This window comes from Vitis riparia, chromosome 18 (assembly GCF_004353265.1).
Source record: "Vitis riparia cultivar Riparia Gloire de Montpellier isolate 1030 chromosome 18, EGFV_Vit.rip_1.0, whole genome shotgun sequence".
NCBI classification, from domain to species: Eukaryota; Viridiplantae; Streptophyta; class Magnoliopsida; order Vitales; family Vitaceae; genus Vitis; species Vitis riparia.
In genome coordinates this window covers 4179052-4197816 of record NC_048448.1, presented here as the reverse complement: position 1 = coordinate 4197816, position 18765 = coordinate 4179052, and the positions used below count along the sequence as shown (strand labels likewise).

The window sequence follows — 18765 nt, the reverse complement described above, 5'->3', positions numbered from 1 at the left end:
TACGGAATAGATATGAAATCTGGAACAAAGTAGGGAAGGCGTGAGTGAATTTTGTTTTTTAAGGGTGGGGCGATTGGCCTCCCAATTTGGCCAATTGGATTTTTGCGACACAGCAAAAATGGGATCGAATGCTTCCCCATAGAATTTTCATTTGTTCTCTTCTCTACCCACATCAACAATATAAAAAGGAAAAAGGTCCATTGTTCTAAGCAAATAGAATAGAGTGGGCCTGCATCGCTGTTGATGAGGCGGCAGTCTCCAGCACAACATAATTTATTGGAATTTGGTGTTGCATTACTTTCAAGGCCCGGGTGAAGAGGCTTTGGGGGGTGTCAACAAATCAACAAATTGCAGCCCCAACTCTGCCGTGGATCAGGAAACAATTGGGACAATAATGAGCCTGCACCTCTACTTAAAAAAAAAATATCAAACTGCTTTCGTAGGAAATCTAGACGTTCAGTGAAAGTTACTTTGCTGTCAGTTTCTTATATTAAACTCCCCTCTATATTCTTATTTGTATTCGACGCCCCATTAGTTTTACAAGCCACTCCGGCAAGTGGGCATGTGTCTGCATCCATTACTAATTAACACACATCAATGCACTTAATTATTGTGTTCGACTCATCGTGGTTTCTATAAAAATATCAGGTGTGCCGTGTCGCTGACTCGAGAGATTCCTACTTTGTTCCATGGGGTCATCCACAACCAATCTCTCAACTCTCTTCAATGCCCTATGCCCACCCTGATCTGCCCTGACCGCTAATCTCATTAATTTGCTTGACCGATGTAATCTTTATTTTCTCTTTTTGAATTCAAAGCTGGGGAATGATTCTACCTGACCCACTTGTATGTTCTATCCCCCTTCATCTAGTTTAACTATCACTTTGTTAATGGATGCCATTTGCAAACTTAGGTGCTGATTCCTTGGCGTTTTCAATCAATTCTGTTTTTTTTTTTAATCTGAAATACTGTGTACCACAAACTCAATTTTCACTCACTTTTTTCACCAGTCGATTCTATTAGTTGGGTTTTCGATACCCAACAAGGAAAAGTAAAATTGGGATTCTGACATCTAAAAACAAAATATAATTGAAGGAAAAAACTAGAGGGAGGAAAAAAAAGCCATAAGCGAAAGGGAATGGCATATAGGTGGGCTACCCTCCATGACCTTACATATTGTAGTGTAGTGCATTAGGTGATAGGCTAATAGGTTAACAGGATGAACTTGGTCCAAGTGCATTGGGTTTAAATCATTTTCCTCAGTTCCCCATCAGCGTAATAGCAAGTGAAAGCTCATGTTCCTTTGTTTAACCTAGGTTGTTACCTATGAAATTCGGTGCTTGTAGTTCAGTCTCTCACGACATAATGCCCAGCAATTCAAAAATAAAAATAATAGAAAAAGAAAACAAGATATTAAGAGAACTTGGCACTATTCAATGGCTTCAACTTGAGGTGTCCGAGACTAGATGCTTGAGGTGAAAGCCATCATTATCTTTGTTTGTTCTTGGGTTGGTCTCCAAAGCTAAAAACCAAAAGATTATATAGTGATTAATCAAGGATCAACCTGGGATACCCACATGTTTAAGACACTTCTAAAAATTATAATTATAACATCCATAATTGCGCCATGCATGAATAGTTTAATCAATTTCGAATAAGAATTTTTATCCCAAATATCATTAAAAATGTTATAATGTGCTGAGATTGAATAATAAATTGGCCATTTTATGCTACATTAAGCAAAGATAATGCCACAGATAGGTGAATCGCTTGAGGAATAAGCTACAATGAGGGGTATGAGGAAGCCTTTTTCTCTTCGTTGCAAATGACTGATGCCAATGTCCCTGCACTCATGCTTGTTCCCCGGCGTTGGGCATGATGGTCGGACCAAAGGCCAAAGCTACATGCCATGGGTCCAACCAACTGGGACAAGTGAGGTTTCAGGTGGTCTCTTATATACATAAGATTCATGTATCCTCAGCCAAATGGAGCCGTGGCCACAAAAAAATCTCTAGAAACAAAATTATGAAATTAGTGAATGAAAAAAAGGAGAAGATGTATTCGTAGTTTTGGTGAGGCCAGAGATGGATTAATGATTATGGAGGAAAAGGACACAAGTGATGGTAGGGTCGATGAGGGCCTTAAGAGACAACCGTTTTTAGCTTTACACCTAAGCACCCCAAGTGAAAGGTTTGTCGTCAACGTCAACCACTGTTTTTATATTTTTAATTACATGTTGTTTTCGCGGGTTCCTACTTGTTTGGATGCGGCCCACTTTGTGGTCTGCTTTTGATGCCCTTTCCAATTTTAAAGAGTTCTCTCAGCCAGTCCCCACTTTCCCAACTTCTCTTGTTTTTCCCTTTAGTTGTTTGGACCCAGTGCCTAATTGGGTACAAAAACTCTTTCTTTACTTTTCATTGGTCGTCAACATTTTGATGACCAAACCCCTCCTATTTTAATCATTCATTCCTTTCTTTATTTGTTATTATTATTATGTTTTGGGCTCTGTAAGTTAACCCTAAAATACATCACGTCTCACAGAAGCTTCCTCAGCCCAATTCTTGGCCTCAAAGCCAAAGCCCAGTAGTGAAATTGTCTGGCAGGGCACTCGATGATAAAAGGTGGAAACCATTAACTCAAAAGGAGTCGGAATCTCATGGTGGTCCATGATGGAAGAAATACCACATCATTATTCTGGTCACGGTTAAATTGTCGATAGATCATATGCCGATTCTGGCACGGGTTCGTAACCATGAAAACTGAAAACATGGAAAGAGCCAATCCGCTGCAGTAGCAGTGTACCACTATAAATAAACTACCAGTACTAGGAGACTGACAAGAGCGTTAGACCTCTTTGGAGAAGGGAGAAGGCGGAAGGGCAGGTCTATGGAGTGGGCGGGGCGCGGCGCGGCGCGGTTTTATTTGGGGACCATATTCCTGAGGGGGTTAGGTCATAGGTGTGATATCTGCCTAAGGGGTTGTTAGTAACTTAGTATTGTGAAATATACAAATAAAGAGCTATGCAGTGGGGGTAGTTGCTGGGTTATTAATTACCACGGTAATGGGTTTCTCAAACAATACTTTCTGGGCCCATGAGATATATGGCTGTAAGGGCTTTATGCATGCCCTCTTGCCCAGGGTATCCCAATCTAGGACATAAAAGCATGCTGGCCCACTCTGCCTTTTTTTTGGCCTATTATATTTTCAAAGGTACTCCTACCCTGCACAGTATTTTTAAAATATATATTTAACAAAATTTTGAAAACATTTCTAAAAATTTGATAAAAAATAATTTATAATACTCCTAGATAAACACTTGATATTTAATTCTTTCAAAAATACTTTAAATAAGATAATTTCATTCAAAACACTTAAATAAAAAAGCCTTTTCAATCTAGTAATATTTAAATATGCATAAACCAACTCATTGAATGCTATTAAAGAATTTCAAAGCAATAAAATATCATAAAATAAAATTATACCAATCTAGTGATACCAAAACCAAGTTCCCCTTGAGGAATGCAACCCATCTGAATCGCATATTAAGAGAAAAGACATTCCCTAGGTACTATCCACTAAAAGTACCTCGAGAAATCTCCACTTGATCACTATGATGTCTACACTGATAGACATTCATATATTCTAATTTGAAATCTAGTAGAAAAAGTGCAAACACCACCATGAATGATCCAAAAAGTCAACAATCACTGCTATATAAAGTGCGAGCCAACCCATTATAATGATAACCATAGAAAATCACTCGAATAAGAAAAATCGCTTCCACAATCGATCTAATTTAATCATTATTCATATATTCTCAAACATATATGCTGAATCATCGAGTTATATTTTTGCTCAGATTGGGAGGAGGATGGCTATAACTCCAAAGATATGGCACCACCAAAATTTCAGCCCTTGTAAGGCTGAGGGTGTTTGACTACCCCAGCTGGATTAGCATGAATTGGGCTGAGCTAAATTCTTGTTGGGCCAGCATGTGCTCTCTTTGTGCCAGAATCTGGGCCCAAAGAACCCACTACACCCTTTTTGGGCCTCAACTATCAGCCTGTCAGACACTCAACTTTCACTCTGTCAGTCATTCATTTGTTGATGATGATATGATAAAAAATAAAATAAAATTAAAAGAAACGTATGAGATAAAAGTCAAAAACTTGATTATAAATCCGATGATATGGAACTGATATGAGTCCTTTTCCAAAAATTAAAATCAACTTCGGCCCTCAAAAATGGGTATTGGGCCAACAGTACAACCAACCCTCTTGGACTCCACCTTGCCTATAAAAGAGAGAGATTCAGGAATCCTGAGAGAAGGAATTTTCTATCTAATAAATAACTATACATATATGCTAAAAATATTTTTTTTAATATATGATCATATTATTTTGGTAGCAAGAGTTGAAATAAAAGAAAATAACTTTTAAATGGATTTAAATCATGAGTTAAGTGATAAGAATGAGAAATAATCAAGCTTCATGGTGGTTTTGGTGGCATGCAATGTGGTGGTGAAGCAACATCGCCGTCACCAGACAGTGATTGTTCGGATCTTATATACAATATGGTGGACCGTGTATCGTTTATAAGTGAAGGGGGTGATGAAAGGATCCCGGGTGGGTCACGCTGTTATGGGTTTGAAACAGTGCTCAGTGCTCAACCTGAGTGCGTATGAGAAGCCCTAGCCAACCCGTGGTTCCATGGGCATTCAGTTTGATCTTGCAAAGGCTATTACTCTTCCTGCTGCGTGTGGACTGTCTGCCCCTTCCCTCAGTAGCTGCGGTGGTGACTGGTGAGTCCTTTCTTCTCTATCCATTATTTTGTTTTAATTACTAAGGCCATTTGGTCTTAAACTTGTTTTTAAAAACTGTTTTTAGGTTGAGTGCAAGCTCCGTTATTTGACAATCAACATTACTTCTTTTGATTGGGTTTCGTAATTGGGCCCCATTTTCAATGGGCCTTTGCGTATGGTTCTCAAATCGAGTGTTGTGCTTCAGGCCCAACACAACTACACAAGAAAACGCTGCATAGAGAACATAAATGGTTTGTATTAAAATTTCAATCCCTAATGAACATTGTTTGCTATATCATTGCAGCCATTCCTCCCAGTCCTTCATCCCCAATTCCAGCAGAAACGCCAGAAGAAACTCCAGCGCCATCTCCGCTGGCCTCAATGGCTTATTCCTCCTCTGCTTCCTTTACTCTCATTAGTTTTGCAGTTGCTTCTAGGTCTTACATCTTAGCATAGGTTACGATTCTACCATGGTTTTGACTCATACAATTTTTTATGATGAGTAGTTTGATATTAGTGGTAGGTTTTCTACCACGGCTTCCACAGCCCGTTTGATCTGAATCTGGGTCGGGCGTCACCGTTCCATCATTGTTTAGATATCTAATAACAAAAATAGTAATTAATAAATAATTAATTGTTGATGGTGCCGTCTCTTTCCAGAGAGAGAAAGCAGAATTGTTTAGGCTGTTAATCGTCATTGCATAAAATTGTGAACGTTTATCGCTGACTATACCCACTTGGTTGTCGAATAGAAAAGTTTGATCACAACACCTCCGTTCCAAGATTTCAAGTTTTTCTTCTCTGTCGAAATCAATCAATATTGACCATGACTACTCACATGCGTGTTGGTAATACCTGAAATCAAATAGTAAAATGTCAACAAAAGAGCTATAATAAAAATTAAATCGGCCATTGAGACTTCGACTTCTGGTGATGGGTATTCTAAATCCAAATTGAGTCCCCAATATGGAATATGTTAACATTAAAATTGAGCAAATTGCCTGGTTACGTGTAGCGATTACTGCTCTCAATAGTGACACATGATCCTAAAAACCGGGTGGAGGTTCCTAAGAAGTATTAGGGCTTATGGTCGATGATCGCTGCCCATTCTCAACCCTTTGACCTGACGCAGCAGCATTCATGTAATGAGGAGCTAAAGGACAATAAATTTGGGGTAGGTGTTGTGAGTTAAGTTGGACCGGGGGTGGGTAGCCCACCATACAGAAATCTTTTTGTTTTGAGGCCTTGAGTCCAAGATAATTACTAAAGTGGGTTGGTGATATCGCTGGCCACATATTTTTCCCAAGCATCTAATTATGCAGCTTCCTTTGTTGACTAGTACACTCATTCGTTTTCTTCTCCCCTTAATTCAGACCCATTTCAAGATCAAATAAACAATGAATTGTGTCATGTGTTGAACCCAATTCGAAGCAAGACCAAATAAAATAATAACAACACTAATAATAAAAAAAGAAAAGAAAAGAAATTGCCCTTAGACCATATCCATATCATCATCATCAGGGCGGCATCCCTGGACTATCTGTGTCTGCTTCCGGTGGCAGCTTTTTGTGATTGGTTAAGATGAAAGGTCAAATTCGGTACTATTTAAAATCAGTACATCTTGGGTGTCTGCTGCTTAATCGCATCTCAATTGGGTTGTTGATCTGTACAGTTTCGAGTTCATTCAGAAATTTCAATTCATTTTAATAATATTTTAACAAAGGTAAAAGTTTGAAAGAGTGAAAAGAGAGGAGGGAAAATGTGGTAGGTAGCATGAAAAGGTATACCGAGTTTTTTTTTTCTTTATTTATTTTTTTAAAAATAAAAATAAAAATGGGAGGATTGTTTTGATGCAAATTGCAGTGTTGGGAGTCTTCCAAAATCCATGACCCAATTATTAATGAATTAAAAAGGTAAAGCCAGGAAGTGATGGGAGAGAGGCAAGTGTGGCATGGAGGGACCTAACCTTCAACCACAAACTGGAACCAAACCATTGGAATTAATATCCCCTTTTTATTAATCATAGTAACCACCATTGCTGCCTACTCGCAACTCATTAAATTGGATGAGAGGCCATGTGTCCCCACAAAATTGTGTGATTATGATATATAATAAGGTGGAGAATTTGAATGATTAACCTGATCAGCTAGCGCAGTGCTCACAGACAAATAAGAATATGAATGGGAATGGTTGGTCGACGACACCCCCACCAAACCCCACAGTCAAAACACGCCAGCCCCAGAAAAAATCGTCACATGACGTGGCCATTCCGAATTGGGGGGTTTAGAGGAGATTTATATGGGGAGGAAGAAGGAAGAAGGAAGGAGGAAGGAGGAAGGAGAGAGGGAAAAATTGATTTATTAGATTGAGTTGGTTGGGTGCATGGATGCCATAGATTGGAGAGTTGCAAAAGAGGGTAGCTGGTAACTACTCCTTCAGAGAAATAGCGGTGTGGGTCTGGGCAGGTATCACCACGTGCTGCTCTCATTAAAACAGTTACATAGCTAAGCTCTCATACCCCAACCCAAAGCCCCCCAACCTCTCTCTATCTCTGCATTTCTCACTGCTCCATTCTTCCTTCTTTTGATTCACCTGTAATGCTTCCGACCTACATATCCAATTGAACAAATCCGTTTCTGGTTTCCCTGATTTCAGCTCCCTGTTACGGTCTGTTGCCCAACCTCTCTCTCTCTCTCTCTCTCTCTCTCTCTTTTCTTCCTTATTTGCTGATTTGAGTAATTGAATATGGTGTTTGAAGTTGATCCGACTGTTTGGGTGTAGTTTTGGGTTGGGTTTTGTCCCAGGTTTGGTTTCTTTGCTCTTTTGTGTAGTCTATGAGGCTTCAGATGTCTGTTTTCTCTTTTGGGAATTGCGTATATATACTAGGATCCTTGTTTATGCTGCACTGCATCTGGGGACATGTGCTTCTGCTTCTAATTGGATGTGAATTTGCTTTTGTTCGATTCTGTTGTTGGGTTTGATTCCCTATATCTTTTCCACTCTCCCTATTGCTGAACTACCTTTTGGGTGGTTTAGTTGTATTTAATATTTTTTAAAATCCAGTAATAATAATAATAAGAATAATAATAATAGTAATAATAATTATAGCAATAATATACGTTGAAACTAGGGGACCCAATTTTCAAAACAAGTAACGGTTTCTAAGTTATAATCGTTGGCATGTAAGAGATGATTGTGAAAGACCCACCTCAGAATTAGATTTATTTGTTGAATGACTTTCTGTTCATGACAAGTAGGCTCATTTAAATGAAACAACTGCAATTTGTATTAGAACTTCAACCAGGACTATTGTTGATTCTTTGGTTTCTGGAAGTGCAGGATGTCAGAAGTTCAAAGAGGATATCCGATGGCTGGTCTTGGCCGGGGGAATGGTTTAATAGATGGAGTAACACTAAGGACCCCATCTGCATCATCTCAAATTGATGAATTCTGCCGGGCTCTTGGTGGGACAAGGCCAATACATAGCATTTTAATTTCAAACAATGGAATGGCTGCTGTCAAGTTTATCCGCAGTGTCAGGACATGGGCATACGAAACATTTGGTACTGAGAAGGCAATCTCATTGGTGGCCATGGCTACTCCTGAGGACATGAGAATCAATGCTGAGCATATTAGAATGGCTGATCAGTTTGTGGAAGTTCCTGGTGGGACTAACAATAATAACTATGCCAATGTGCAACTCATTGTAGAGGTATGTAGTGTGTTTATTAAGCTATGTAGCATGTATTTCCTTTTAGTCCTTCCTTTCATGATGGCCACCAAACTGCATAAACTATGAACCAGAAAAGCCATTAAATCTGAAAGGAGTTAACTAGTAGAAATAAATTTGATCAAGGAGCTCACTAGTAAAAATAAATTTGATCAAGGAGCTCACTAGTAGAAATAAATTTGATCATGGAGCTCACTAGTAAAAATAAATTTGATCAAGGAGCTCACTAGTAAAAATAAATTTGGTCAGGTACATTCATTTTGATGTCCTTTACTAGAGGGACGGAATTCTAATTTCAATGTAAAGGGATAACTGAAACTGGAAAGCAGCAATAAACTAAACAACTAAATTGAGTTTTGTGCCCACAAGAAGCCCAGAAATTATACACTGTTCAATTCTCTCAAAATATGGAAAATAATTAATAAGTAAATCCGGAATGAAATTTCATTCTTGCTAGCTGTTGTTTTTGCCTGTTGGCTATGTTTGATTATACCTAAATCTGGTTGGTTTGACAATGCTACAGATGGCAGAGATAACACATGTTGATGCAGTTTGGCCTGGTTGGGGCCATGCATCTGAGAACCCTGAGCTGCCAGATGCTCTGAATGCTAAGGGGATTGTATTTCTTGGACCCCCTGCAACATCTATGGGGGCACTTGGAGATAAGATTGGTTCATCATTGATTGCTCAAGCAGCAGATGTACCCACCCTTCCATGGAGTGGTTCACATGTAAGATTTTTACTCTTACATATTTTCATATTCTTTGTTTTGTAGAGATTGTCCACTGTCTAATATCTTTAAATTTCTATTTCAGGTTAGGATTCCTTCTGAAAGTTGCTTGGTTACTATCCCGGATGAAGTGTATCGGGAAGCATGTGTTTATACTACAGAGGAAGCAATTGCTAGTTGTCAGGTTGTGGGTTACCCTGCAATGATCAAGGCATCTTGGGGTGGAGGTGGCAAAGGCATAAGAAAGGTTTGCTTCATGCATGACTGTAGTGCAGCTGAAAACTGCAGTTTTTTTCTTATCTATTAGTCACCCAATGGCTACAATTGAAAATGCATATGCAAATTGATTGTTAAAGTGAGACTGGTGAAGTCACGGGTTATGTTGAGATGATTAGTTTGGACTGTTATGATTTTCCTAATTTCTCAACTGAAATGAAGTTAACCTTATTCATTTTTGAACTTTTAGGTTCATAATGATGATGAAGTCAAGGCTTTGTTCAAGCAAGTTCAAGGTGAAGTTCCTGGCTCCCCCATATTCACGATGAAGGTTGCTTCCCAGGTGATATTATCTACTGCGCTCTGATTTGAATGCTGAGCCTTTTAGATTTCCAGTTGCTGGAGTTTACTTCTTATTCTGACAATTTGTTTGGTTTCTTCAAACTAGAGTCGCCATTTAGAAGTTCAGTTACTATGTGATCAGCACGGCAATGTTGCAGCCCTGCATAGCCGTGATTGCAGTGTTCAAAGGCGTCATCAAAAGGTAAGTTCATCCTTTAGTAGCTTATCTTAATTTTAGGCCTCTTATGTAAATAATTGATTTTCTCATTTTCATTTGTATACATTTCAGAAATCCTTTCTGGCCTTCTTTTTTTTTTTTTTTTTTTTCTATTTTTAAAAAAGTTTATCAGTGCCTTTTAAAAATAGTATCACTGAAAGTTCTGATATATGTTAAACAGATTATCGAGGAAGGTCCAATTACTGTAGCTCCTCACGAGACTGTGAAAAAGCTGGAGCAGGCAGCGAGAAGGTTAGCCAAATGTGTGAATTATGTTGGAGCAGCTACTGTTGAGTATTTGTACAGTATGGAAACTGGCGAGTACTATTTCCTAGAGCTCAATCCTCGATTACAGGTTTGTGATACTTGGTACATATTTTAAAAGGAGATAATAAACTCTTTTTGTGCTATATTACTTGGACTCTGGGACCTTGCAATAGTGTTATGGTTTTGACTATGAAAATTTGAAATGTATTTTTACATAATATGATATGGATTAACCATGCATATTTTTTATTGAAGGACATGTGTCCTGAATTAAGGGGGAGACCTGGATAATTTCTTTCCCTAGATAATTTGCAGGAAATATTCCTGTCTATGTGTCAAATGATCCTAACCACTCAATTATGCACACTTTAGACACTAAAAAGTAACTTGTGATTGAAAGGGGTATTCAATTGGATGGTTTGAATCTGTTTCCTTTTTGCAACCAAGTGAGATCTTAGATAGAAACTTAACAGTGGGCATATTTGCCACAGTTGCTCCATCTTTTATGACAATGTCAAGAGTTGCCTCTTCCACAATTCCCATGCAAGAATGTGCTTTATTTATTTATTCATTTCTTTGAAGAATTCAGTTCTTTTTATGGTCCTTCTGAATTTCTTTGTGCTTTAGTTGGTGAAAAACACCCAGTTGGTTACCCCTAATCAGTTTCCAGTTTGTTATCAATTCGAGCACCCAAAACATGATCACAGTTATAATTTGTTCATCTGAAGCATAGTATGCTTGGCTAAGTTAGGAAGCTATTAAAAAGCTTTTAAATGCTTAAAGGCCATTAGGGTTTTATACAAACCTCTTACCAAATGATTTAGATTAATATGATCATCCAAACTGCCTATTGAAAGTGAGGATGAAAGGCTCAAGACTGATCTGCTAGTGTTGCTCAACCTAATTTTTGTTTTGGTTCTGATACACATCATTTTTATCAGTGCAATAGCCAATTTGCACCTATGTTAGATGCCATGTAATCTTTTTAAATTTCTTAATTAATTTTTATCAAGGTGGAGCACCCTGTCACGGAGTGGATAGCAGAAGTAAATCTGCCAGCAGCCCAAGTTGCAGTAGGAATGGGGATTCCTCTCTGGCAAATTCCTGGTATGCTCTTATCGATCTTCATTTTTTTCTAGACCTTTTTCTCAGTCTTTCACTTCTTGTTATGTGTATGCTGCATCTGACTATATTATTGACTGTCTTAAATAGAAATAAGGAGATTCTATGGAATGGAACATGGCGGAGGATATGATGCTTGGAGGAGAACATCAGTTGTTGCTACCCCTTTTGATTTTGACAAAGCAGAGTCTACAAGACCAAAAGGCCACTGTGTGGCTGTCCGTGTAACAAGTGAGGACCCAGATGATGGTTTTAAGCCCACTAGCGGGAAAGTACAGGTTAGACTACAAAGGTTTATGTGTAATTTCACTTTTATTGTCTCCTTTGATCTTATGATGAACTTGTATTGAGCTTTATAATTTAACACAGGAGCTGAGTTTTAAAAGCAAGCCAAATGTGTGGGCATACTTCTCTGTTAAGGTATATCTATTATCATAGAACTCAATGAAGGATCAAATATTAATCTGTCAAAGTTAGAATGAATTATTAACATATCTATTATTATGATTTGCAGTCTGGAGGAGGGATTCACGAGTTCTCAGATTCTCAATTTGGTAAGTTAAAGATGCCTACATAACTTAGAAAACTGATTGATCCAATTGAATTACATAAACTTCATGCTAAAGTTAACGTTATTGTTTTTGGTTGATTCAAAAGCAATAATAAAACAAATCACAATGTCTCACACCATCTCCAAGAGGCCCATGCTTGATTTTCCAACTCCTCCTAAACAGGTTCAGGTCTTTGTAGGGCTTCATGTTGAAAATAATGATAAACTTGGTTGTTTTCCCATGCTTGGGTGCCATTTGGAGATTCTAGAGTCTAGTTTTTCTATGGGTCGAACAAGCCTCCAATCCACATTTTTTGTGCTTATGTGAGCTGTCCTGTTGAGAGTTTCCATTAGGGCATCCTTTGGTTATCCTTTGATTTGTCCTAAATTCACTTTAATCTTCTCAAATAAGGGTGTGAGCTTATCCCATGCTATACTATTTAGTTTTTCTAATTTCAATATGTTCACAGTGAAATGTCCTGATTTGTTATATTATGTATTGCCTAATCTTGTGTGCATAAAATGCTTTTGTCACTGTATTGTGTGTGTACGAGTGAGTTGTACATTAACATAAAAGGACACAGGATGTTAATCTCCCCTGAATTGGTTAGAATCCTCCTCTATGATGTACCACTATGATTCCTGGATACCTCACTACACCCTAGGTGCAGGTATAGGATACAGGGTGGACACGGAAATTGTATCTCAGACATGGCATATCTGATTGATCTGTTCTAGACATCCTTCGCTGTTCTAGACATCCTTCACACATGATTTGTCTAGATACATATGAGAATGAGTATAGAGAAAAAGGCAAATATTTGACTTGTATAGAGAACCCTTTTTTTTTTTCTTTTGATAGGTAACTTGTATAGAGAACCTAGATGTCAAACGAGAGGGAAAGTGAGAGAAAAATGCTTGTTCAGGATTGGCTGGTCCTTGTTATCTGTTATGAAAGAAAATACTTTTTGTAGGTGGATTTATCAAACAAACAAGCAAATAAATGAATATTTTTTAAAAAGTGATTATATAATAAATTTGTTATTGAAATGAATATGAATTTCTTAAATAACAAATATAAGTGTTGTGTATTACATGTCTGTGTCCATACCCGATATTCAAATCCATTTTAGCTAAGATCTTGTGTCCTAAAATTTAGTTGTTGGATGGATTGGACTCCCAGACATCACCAGCACAACAGCACTGTTGTCAGAACCTATGTAACATAGATGCACCAAAACTGACAGGATATAAAGTTTTATACAGTTAAACAAAACATAGCAGTTAATAAAGCACTTGCTCGGTGAATTCTGAATCAGGTCATCAAAGTGATCTTTGTTGATCATTTATGATTTTAAACAACGGCTGTGCTGTAGAAAGTTTCTTGTGTATATTTGTGCCTGATATGTGATAAAAGAAAAAACAAAAATATTTTTGTCTTATGCATACGCATGATGTTTTAAATTTTTCTTCAGGACATGTTTTTGCATTTGGAGAATCCAGAGCCTTAGCTATTGCAACTATGGTTCTTGGATTGAAGGAAATTCAAATTCGAGGAGAAATTCGTTCAAATGTTGATTACACAATAGATCTTTTACATGTAAAGTTCTAATCTATTGACAATCAAATTCCATTTACTGTCCTTTTTCAATAATTTTTAACCTTAGAATACAAACTAAAGAAAAGAAAAACCTTTTCTGCAGGCTTCTGATTACAGAGAGAATAAAATCCACACCGGTTGGTTGGACAGTAGAATTGCTATGAGGGTTAGAGCAGAAAGGCCGCCTTGGTATCTTTCTGTGGTTGGAGGGGCTCTTTACGTAAGCACACATGTTTTACCTGTGGTTTGGGTTTCTAAAGGTTTTATGTTATGCAAGGCATTTTCAGATACTATAATTTAAATAATTCACTTCTATTTTCCACTTTTTCACCTCAGAAAGCATCTGCTAGCAGTGCAGCAATGGTTTCAGATTATGTCGGTTATCTTGAAAAGGGGCAAATCCCTCCCAAGGTATTTTGCTACGAAACATCCTATTTTAGGTACTTGAAATTTAGATGTCTGTTCATCTATTTGTTATTGGCAGTTATTAACAAGTGTGCCACCTAATTGCAGCATATATCTCTTGTCAACTCTCAAGTTTCTTTGAACATTGAAGGAAGCAAGTACACAGTATGTGTTCTAATGATATTATAAAATACCACCTAATTGTAAATGGCTATTTCTTTTAGTGTCTGGGATTTTCAGAGATTATGGTTCGTTGATCTGTTTAATATACCACTAATATAGTTGAAATTGTTCCTAGATTGACATGGTAAGGGGAGGACCAGGAAGCTATAGACTCAGGATGAATGAGTCGGAGATAGAATCAGAGATACACACATTACGTGATGGTGGTTTATTGATGCAGGCAAGCAAAATTTTCTTCTTGCCTATTTCTTTTTCTTTTTTTTTTTGATAGGCTTTTTCCATGACTATTGCTTAATGTATAATTGGTCATGACTATGTATAATTTATATGAACAAAATATTTGGTTTTTAATATTCAATGTTTTATTGATATAACTACACTATAGACACATTCTCACAATCTAATATATTCTTTTAGTTAATAGAAATAAGTGTTTCATCCATCTAGACATTGATTGGGTTATACAATATGTCCTTCATGGTTGCTCTTGCACCAATGCTTTGCAGTGTATGTTCTACAAAACAATATTAGACAAATTTTTACACAACTCAGTTCTGTAAGCTGTGTTTATAAGAACCAGCAGCACAACATTTACCAAGTTGAGGAAGTACATGTTTCTAGCACAAGCTCAATTTGTCAATGTCTTGAAGGAAGGGAATGTCTTCAATATATCACTATTTCCAATTTTCATAATCATCTACTTTAGCATATGTCATTGTTGAAGAAAGATAAATTTATTTAGGAGCTAAGCAAGTGAAGTTGGGGAACAGTTATTTATTCAGAAGCTTATGTGGGTACTCTTCCCATTATTTATTTTAAAATGCCACTTCATATCTAGGAGGTTGACTTTGGTGGGAATTATGATCCAAAGTAGTCTCTTCTGTTTGGTCAACACTTCCGAATTGTTTTTGATAGTTTCAGTTTGCTGCAGTTGGATGGAAACAGTCATATTATCTATGCCGAGGAAGAAGCAGCTGGAACTCGCCTTCTCATTGGTGGAAGGACTTGCTTGCTTCAGGTGCCACTAATTCCCTTCTCTTCTTTTCTATACACACTCATAGCTATATGTTTTTTTTTTTCCTTTAAACTTAATATTTAAGCTGGCTAATTTATTTATTTATTTTCTTTTTTATTATTTTCAGAATGATCATGATCCATCTAAGTTAGTCGCAGAGACACCATGCAAGCTGCTACGGTACTTAATCTCGGATAATAGTCATGTTGATGCTGACACACCGTATGCAGAGGTTGAGGTTATGAAGATGTGTATGCCACTTCTTTCGCCTGCTTCTGGAATTATTCAATTTAAGATGTCTGAAGGTCAAGCAATGCAGGTAAAATATGTTCCATACTGGAAGTTTTAGTATCCTATCCTTGGTAGAGATTAAGAAATCACATTTTGTGTAGGCTGGTGAGCTTATAGCAAGACTTGATCTAGATGATCCTTCTGCTGTAAGGAAAGCAGAGCCTTTCCATGGGAGCTTTCCAATTTTAGGGCCTCCCACTGTTATTTCTGGGAAAGTTCATCAGAGATGTGCAGCAAGCATAAATGCAGCTCGGATGATCCTTGCAGGCTACGACCACAATATTGATGAAGTAAGTTTTCTCTTTCCCAGAAGTTATGTTTTAGATAATATCATGAATCAGTATTCAATAATGGGTTCTGTACTTCACCTAGTAAACATCGTAAAGCTATTTGCAAACAGGCTTTATGGAGTGATTTATCATGACTAATGTATTGAGGTTTTGATTTGTCTCATGCAAGAGTTCTTCTTCTATTTCAGGTGGTGCAAAACTTGTTGAGTTGTCTTGATAGTCCTGAACTCCCTTTCCTTCAGTGGCAAGAGTGCTTGGCTGTTTTGGCAACCCGCCTTCCCAAAGATCTCCGAAATGAAGTAAATGTCTACTTTTAGTTTTCCTCTCCGAATTTACACTTGAACAATGGTTTATATTCATGTTCTGATCTAAGTTTGCATTGATTCTGTAATTCTTTCTTCAGTTGGAATCAAAATATAAGGAGTTTGAAGGGATATCGAGCTCCCAGAATGTTGAGTTCCCTGCCAAATTGTTGCGGGGTGTTCTTGATGTCAGTTCCTTAACCATCCTAATTTTTTTAAACTTTTTTTTTAATGAGCATCTGTACAGTAAGGTTTTTACTTTGTTTACAGGCGCATCTATGCTCCTGTCCTGATAAAGAAAAAGGAGCCCAAGAAAGACTTGTTGAGCCTTTGATGAGTCTTGTGAAGTCCTATGAAGGTGGAAGAGAGAGTCATGCCCGCATTATTGTCCAGTCTCTCTTTGAAGAGTACCTATCTATTGAAGAACTATTTAGCGATAACATCCAGGTGAGTTTGTCAATGAAACAAAAATTGCTCTATGATAACAACATGATAATGCTGAGTATTTTTCCAGGTTAGTTGGGATTTGCCAACACAAATCCTGTCTGGCATCTTTAAGTATATCAAAAATAGCACCTCCTGTTAAAGTATATGAACCTGAATTTTACATTATTTATTCTAACTTTCAGTTGTGGGATTTTGGTCCATTTGTGTCATGGGTCTTTTTCTAACTTATTTTCTGACATCCAAATTAGGTTTGCTAAACATGCTCATTTAGTTTTCTAATTGATTTTTCCTATTTTCATTCTCTTTTCCAATCCATCCATGTGGTTCCTCCTGACCACACTTGGATGCCCATCATTCTTTTTTATTATCTGAAACTTCCAATAAGTCGATGCATGCTAGTTAAAATTTTCCTTCACAGTTTACTTGGTTCAATCTTGGCCTTCAACCATAATTGGTAATGATATTGTAAAAGTAGGTTTCTAAAATTCAAAATACAAGGAATTCAATGAGGAGCTCCGGAAATTTGAGAGCTGTCTCATTTCTTGCTTAATGGGGTCTTCAATTTTAATATTTCATCTTTTCCAGGCAGATGTAATTGAACGCCTTCGACTTCAATATAAGAAAGATCTTCTGAAGATTGTGGACATTGTGCTTTCTCATCAGGTATGCACAAAGGAGTTGATTTTATAACATGCTCAGCCAGCTTGCTCATCTTTTGGTCTCATTTGTTGTTCTTGTAGCGATTAATTTGCACTTGTACTTTGTGTGTGTGTTGATTTTCAGGGTGTCAGGAGTAAAAATAAGCTGATATTACGTCTCATGGAACAATTGGTTTACCCTAACCCTGCTGCATATAGAGATAAACTAATTCGCTTCTCTGCACTTAACCATACAAGCTATTCTGAGGTTGGCAGCTCCACTTAGTTTCTCAAGGAATAAATTCTTAGTATTATGAATTTGTTTTCACATTTATCAGCATTGAATTCTCTCAAGCATGACTTGTAACATTGTCATAGATAGAGAATTTCTAAGCTTTCTCTTTATGGTTTATGTTCTTTATTCCTTGCAAGTTACCATCGACTATCCTTTTCAAGTTGATGTCATGATTTATATATATATTTTTTTAAATGTTCTCAAGCGCACTATATTTTGCAGTTGGCACTAAAGGCAAGTCAACTACTGGAACAAACCAAACTGAGTGAACTTCGTTCCAGCATTGCAAGAAGCCTTTCTGAATTAGAGATGTTTACTGAAGAGGGTGAGAATATGGATACACCAAGGAGGAAAAGTGCCATCAATGAACGAATGGAGGCTCTTGTGAGTGCTCCTCTAGCAGTTGAAGATGCCCTTGTAGGTTTGTTTGATCACAGTGATCACACCCTTCAAAGGCGTGTTGTGGAGACTTACGTCCGCCGACTATACCAGGTATTATGGTGCAAACTTTTATCATTACCATCATATTTTGCCCTTGGATTACCACTTCCTCATCTAACTTGGTATATCTATTATCAGCCCTACCTCGTAAAAGGGAGTGTTAGGATGCAATGGCACCGATCTGGTTTGATTGCTTCCTGGGAATTCTTGGAAGAGCATCTTGAGAGAAAGAATGCGTCAGAAGATCAAATTTCTGACAAATCATTAATCGAGAAACATAATGAGAAGAAATGGGGGGCCATGGTTATAATCAAGTCTCTTCAGTTTTTGCCTACTGTGATTAGTGCTGCATTGAGGGAAACAACTCATCACTTTGAAGAATCAATTCCAAGTGGATCTATAGAACAAGATAGCCATGGTAACATGATGCATATTGCATTGGTGGGCATCAACAACCAGATGAGTTTGCTTCAGGATAGGTATGCAAAGTGCCTTTTCCCTTTTTATTTGCACCAAACTGTCTAACCATGAACACCACTTACGCTCCCTACAAAATACAGTTTACAATAGGATTTATAAGATGTGAGGTCAGTAATGGGTTAACAAAATCTGATCTCATCTGGTTGGATTTACAATCTGGACAATAAATGATGGCTGAATTTTTTCTTTTTCAATCCTTTTTCCCTGAAACTCATCTGGCATCAGTACTAGCAGTGATGCCAACTGTTAGTCTGGTCTATCAGAGAGGGTGATGGCGCTTTTTGTTTTTCATTCCTTTTTCCCTGAAACTCATCTGCCACCAGTACTAGCAGTGATTCCAACTGTTAGTCTGGTCTATCAGATCTCAATATGTTTTGATGGCCCTTCCTCACCTTCACTTTCC

At 37.5% G+C, this 18765-nt stretch overlaps 1 protein-coding gene across 3 annotated transcripts in view; it reads left to right on the top strand.

Annotated features, from left to right (window-relative positions):
- Window positions 1-7121: 7121 nt before the first annotated feature.
- Window positions 7122-18765, top strand: part of LOC117906120 (acetyl-CoA carboxylase 1-like) — a 15911-nt gene continuing 4267 nt past the window's right edge. Inside the window, exons 1-26 of one of the 3 annotated variants that reach the window (XM_034819076.1) lie at window positions 7122-7266; window positions 8141-8513; window positions 9055-9261; window positions 9347-9508; window positions 9728-9820; window positions 9926-10021; window positions 10218-10391; window positions 11317-11410; window positions 11516-11703; window positions 11795-11845; window positions 11940-11979; window positions 13451-13575; window positions 13679-13795; window positions 13912-13986; window positions 14089-14145; window positions 14279-14383; window positions 15095-15181; window positions 15306-15497; window positions 15571-15759; window positions 15948-16058; window positions 16163-16249; window positions 16332-16508; window positions 17094-17171; window positions 17292-17414; window positions 17664-17933; window positions 18021-18361. In XM_034819076.1, the coding sequence (XP_034674967.1) occupies window positions 8142-8513; window positions 9055-9261; window positions 9347-9508; window positions 9728-9820; window positions 9926-10021; window positions 10218-10391; window positions 11317-11410; window positions 11516-11703; window positions 11795-11845; window positions 11940-11979; window positions 13451-13575; window positions 13679-13795; window positions 13912-13986; window positions 14089-14145; window positions 14279-14383; window positions 15095-15181; window positions 15306-15497; window positions 15571-15759; window positions 15948-16058; window positions 16163-16249; window positions 16332-16508; window positions 17094-17171; window positions 17292-17414; window positions 17664-17933; window positions 18021-18361 (3611 nt within the window). In that variant the 5' untranslated portion in view covers window positions 7122-7266; window position 8141. Of the gene's footprint in view, window positions 7469-7493; window positions 7606-8140; window positions 8514-9054; window positions 9262-9346; window positions 9509-9727; window positions 9821-9925; window positions 10022-10217; window positions 10392-11316; window positions 11411-11515; window positions 11704-11794; window positions 11846-11939; window positions 11980-13450; window positions 13576-13678; window positions 13796-13911; window positions 13987-14088; window positions 14146-14278; window positions 14384-15094; window positions 15182-15305; window positions 15498-15570; window positions 15760-15947; window positions 16059-16162; window positions 16250-16331; window positions 16509-17093; window positions 17172-17291; window positions 17415-17663; window positions 17934-18020; window positions 18362-18765 lie in introns of those variants that run through there. The other 2 variants (XM_034819075.1, XM_034819078.1) reach the window with 2 other exon arrangements.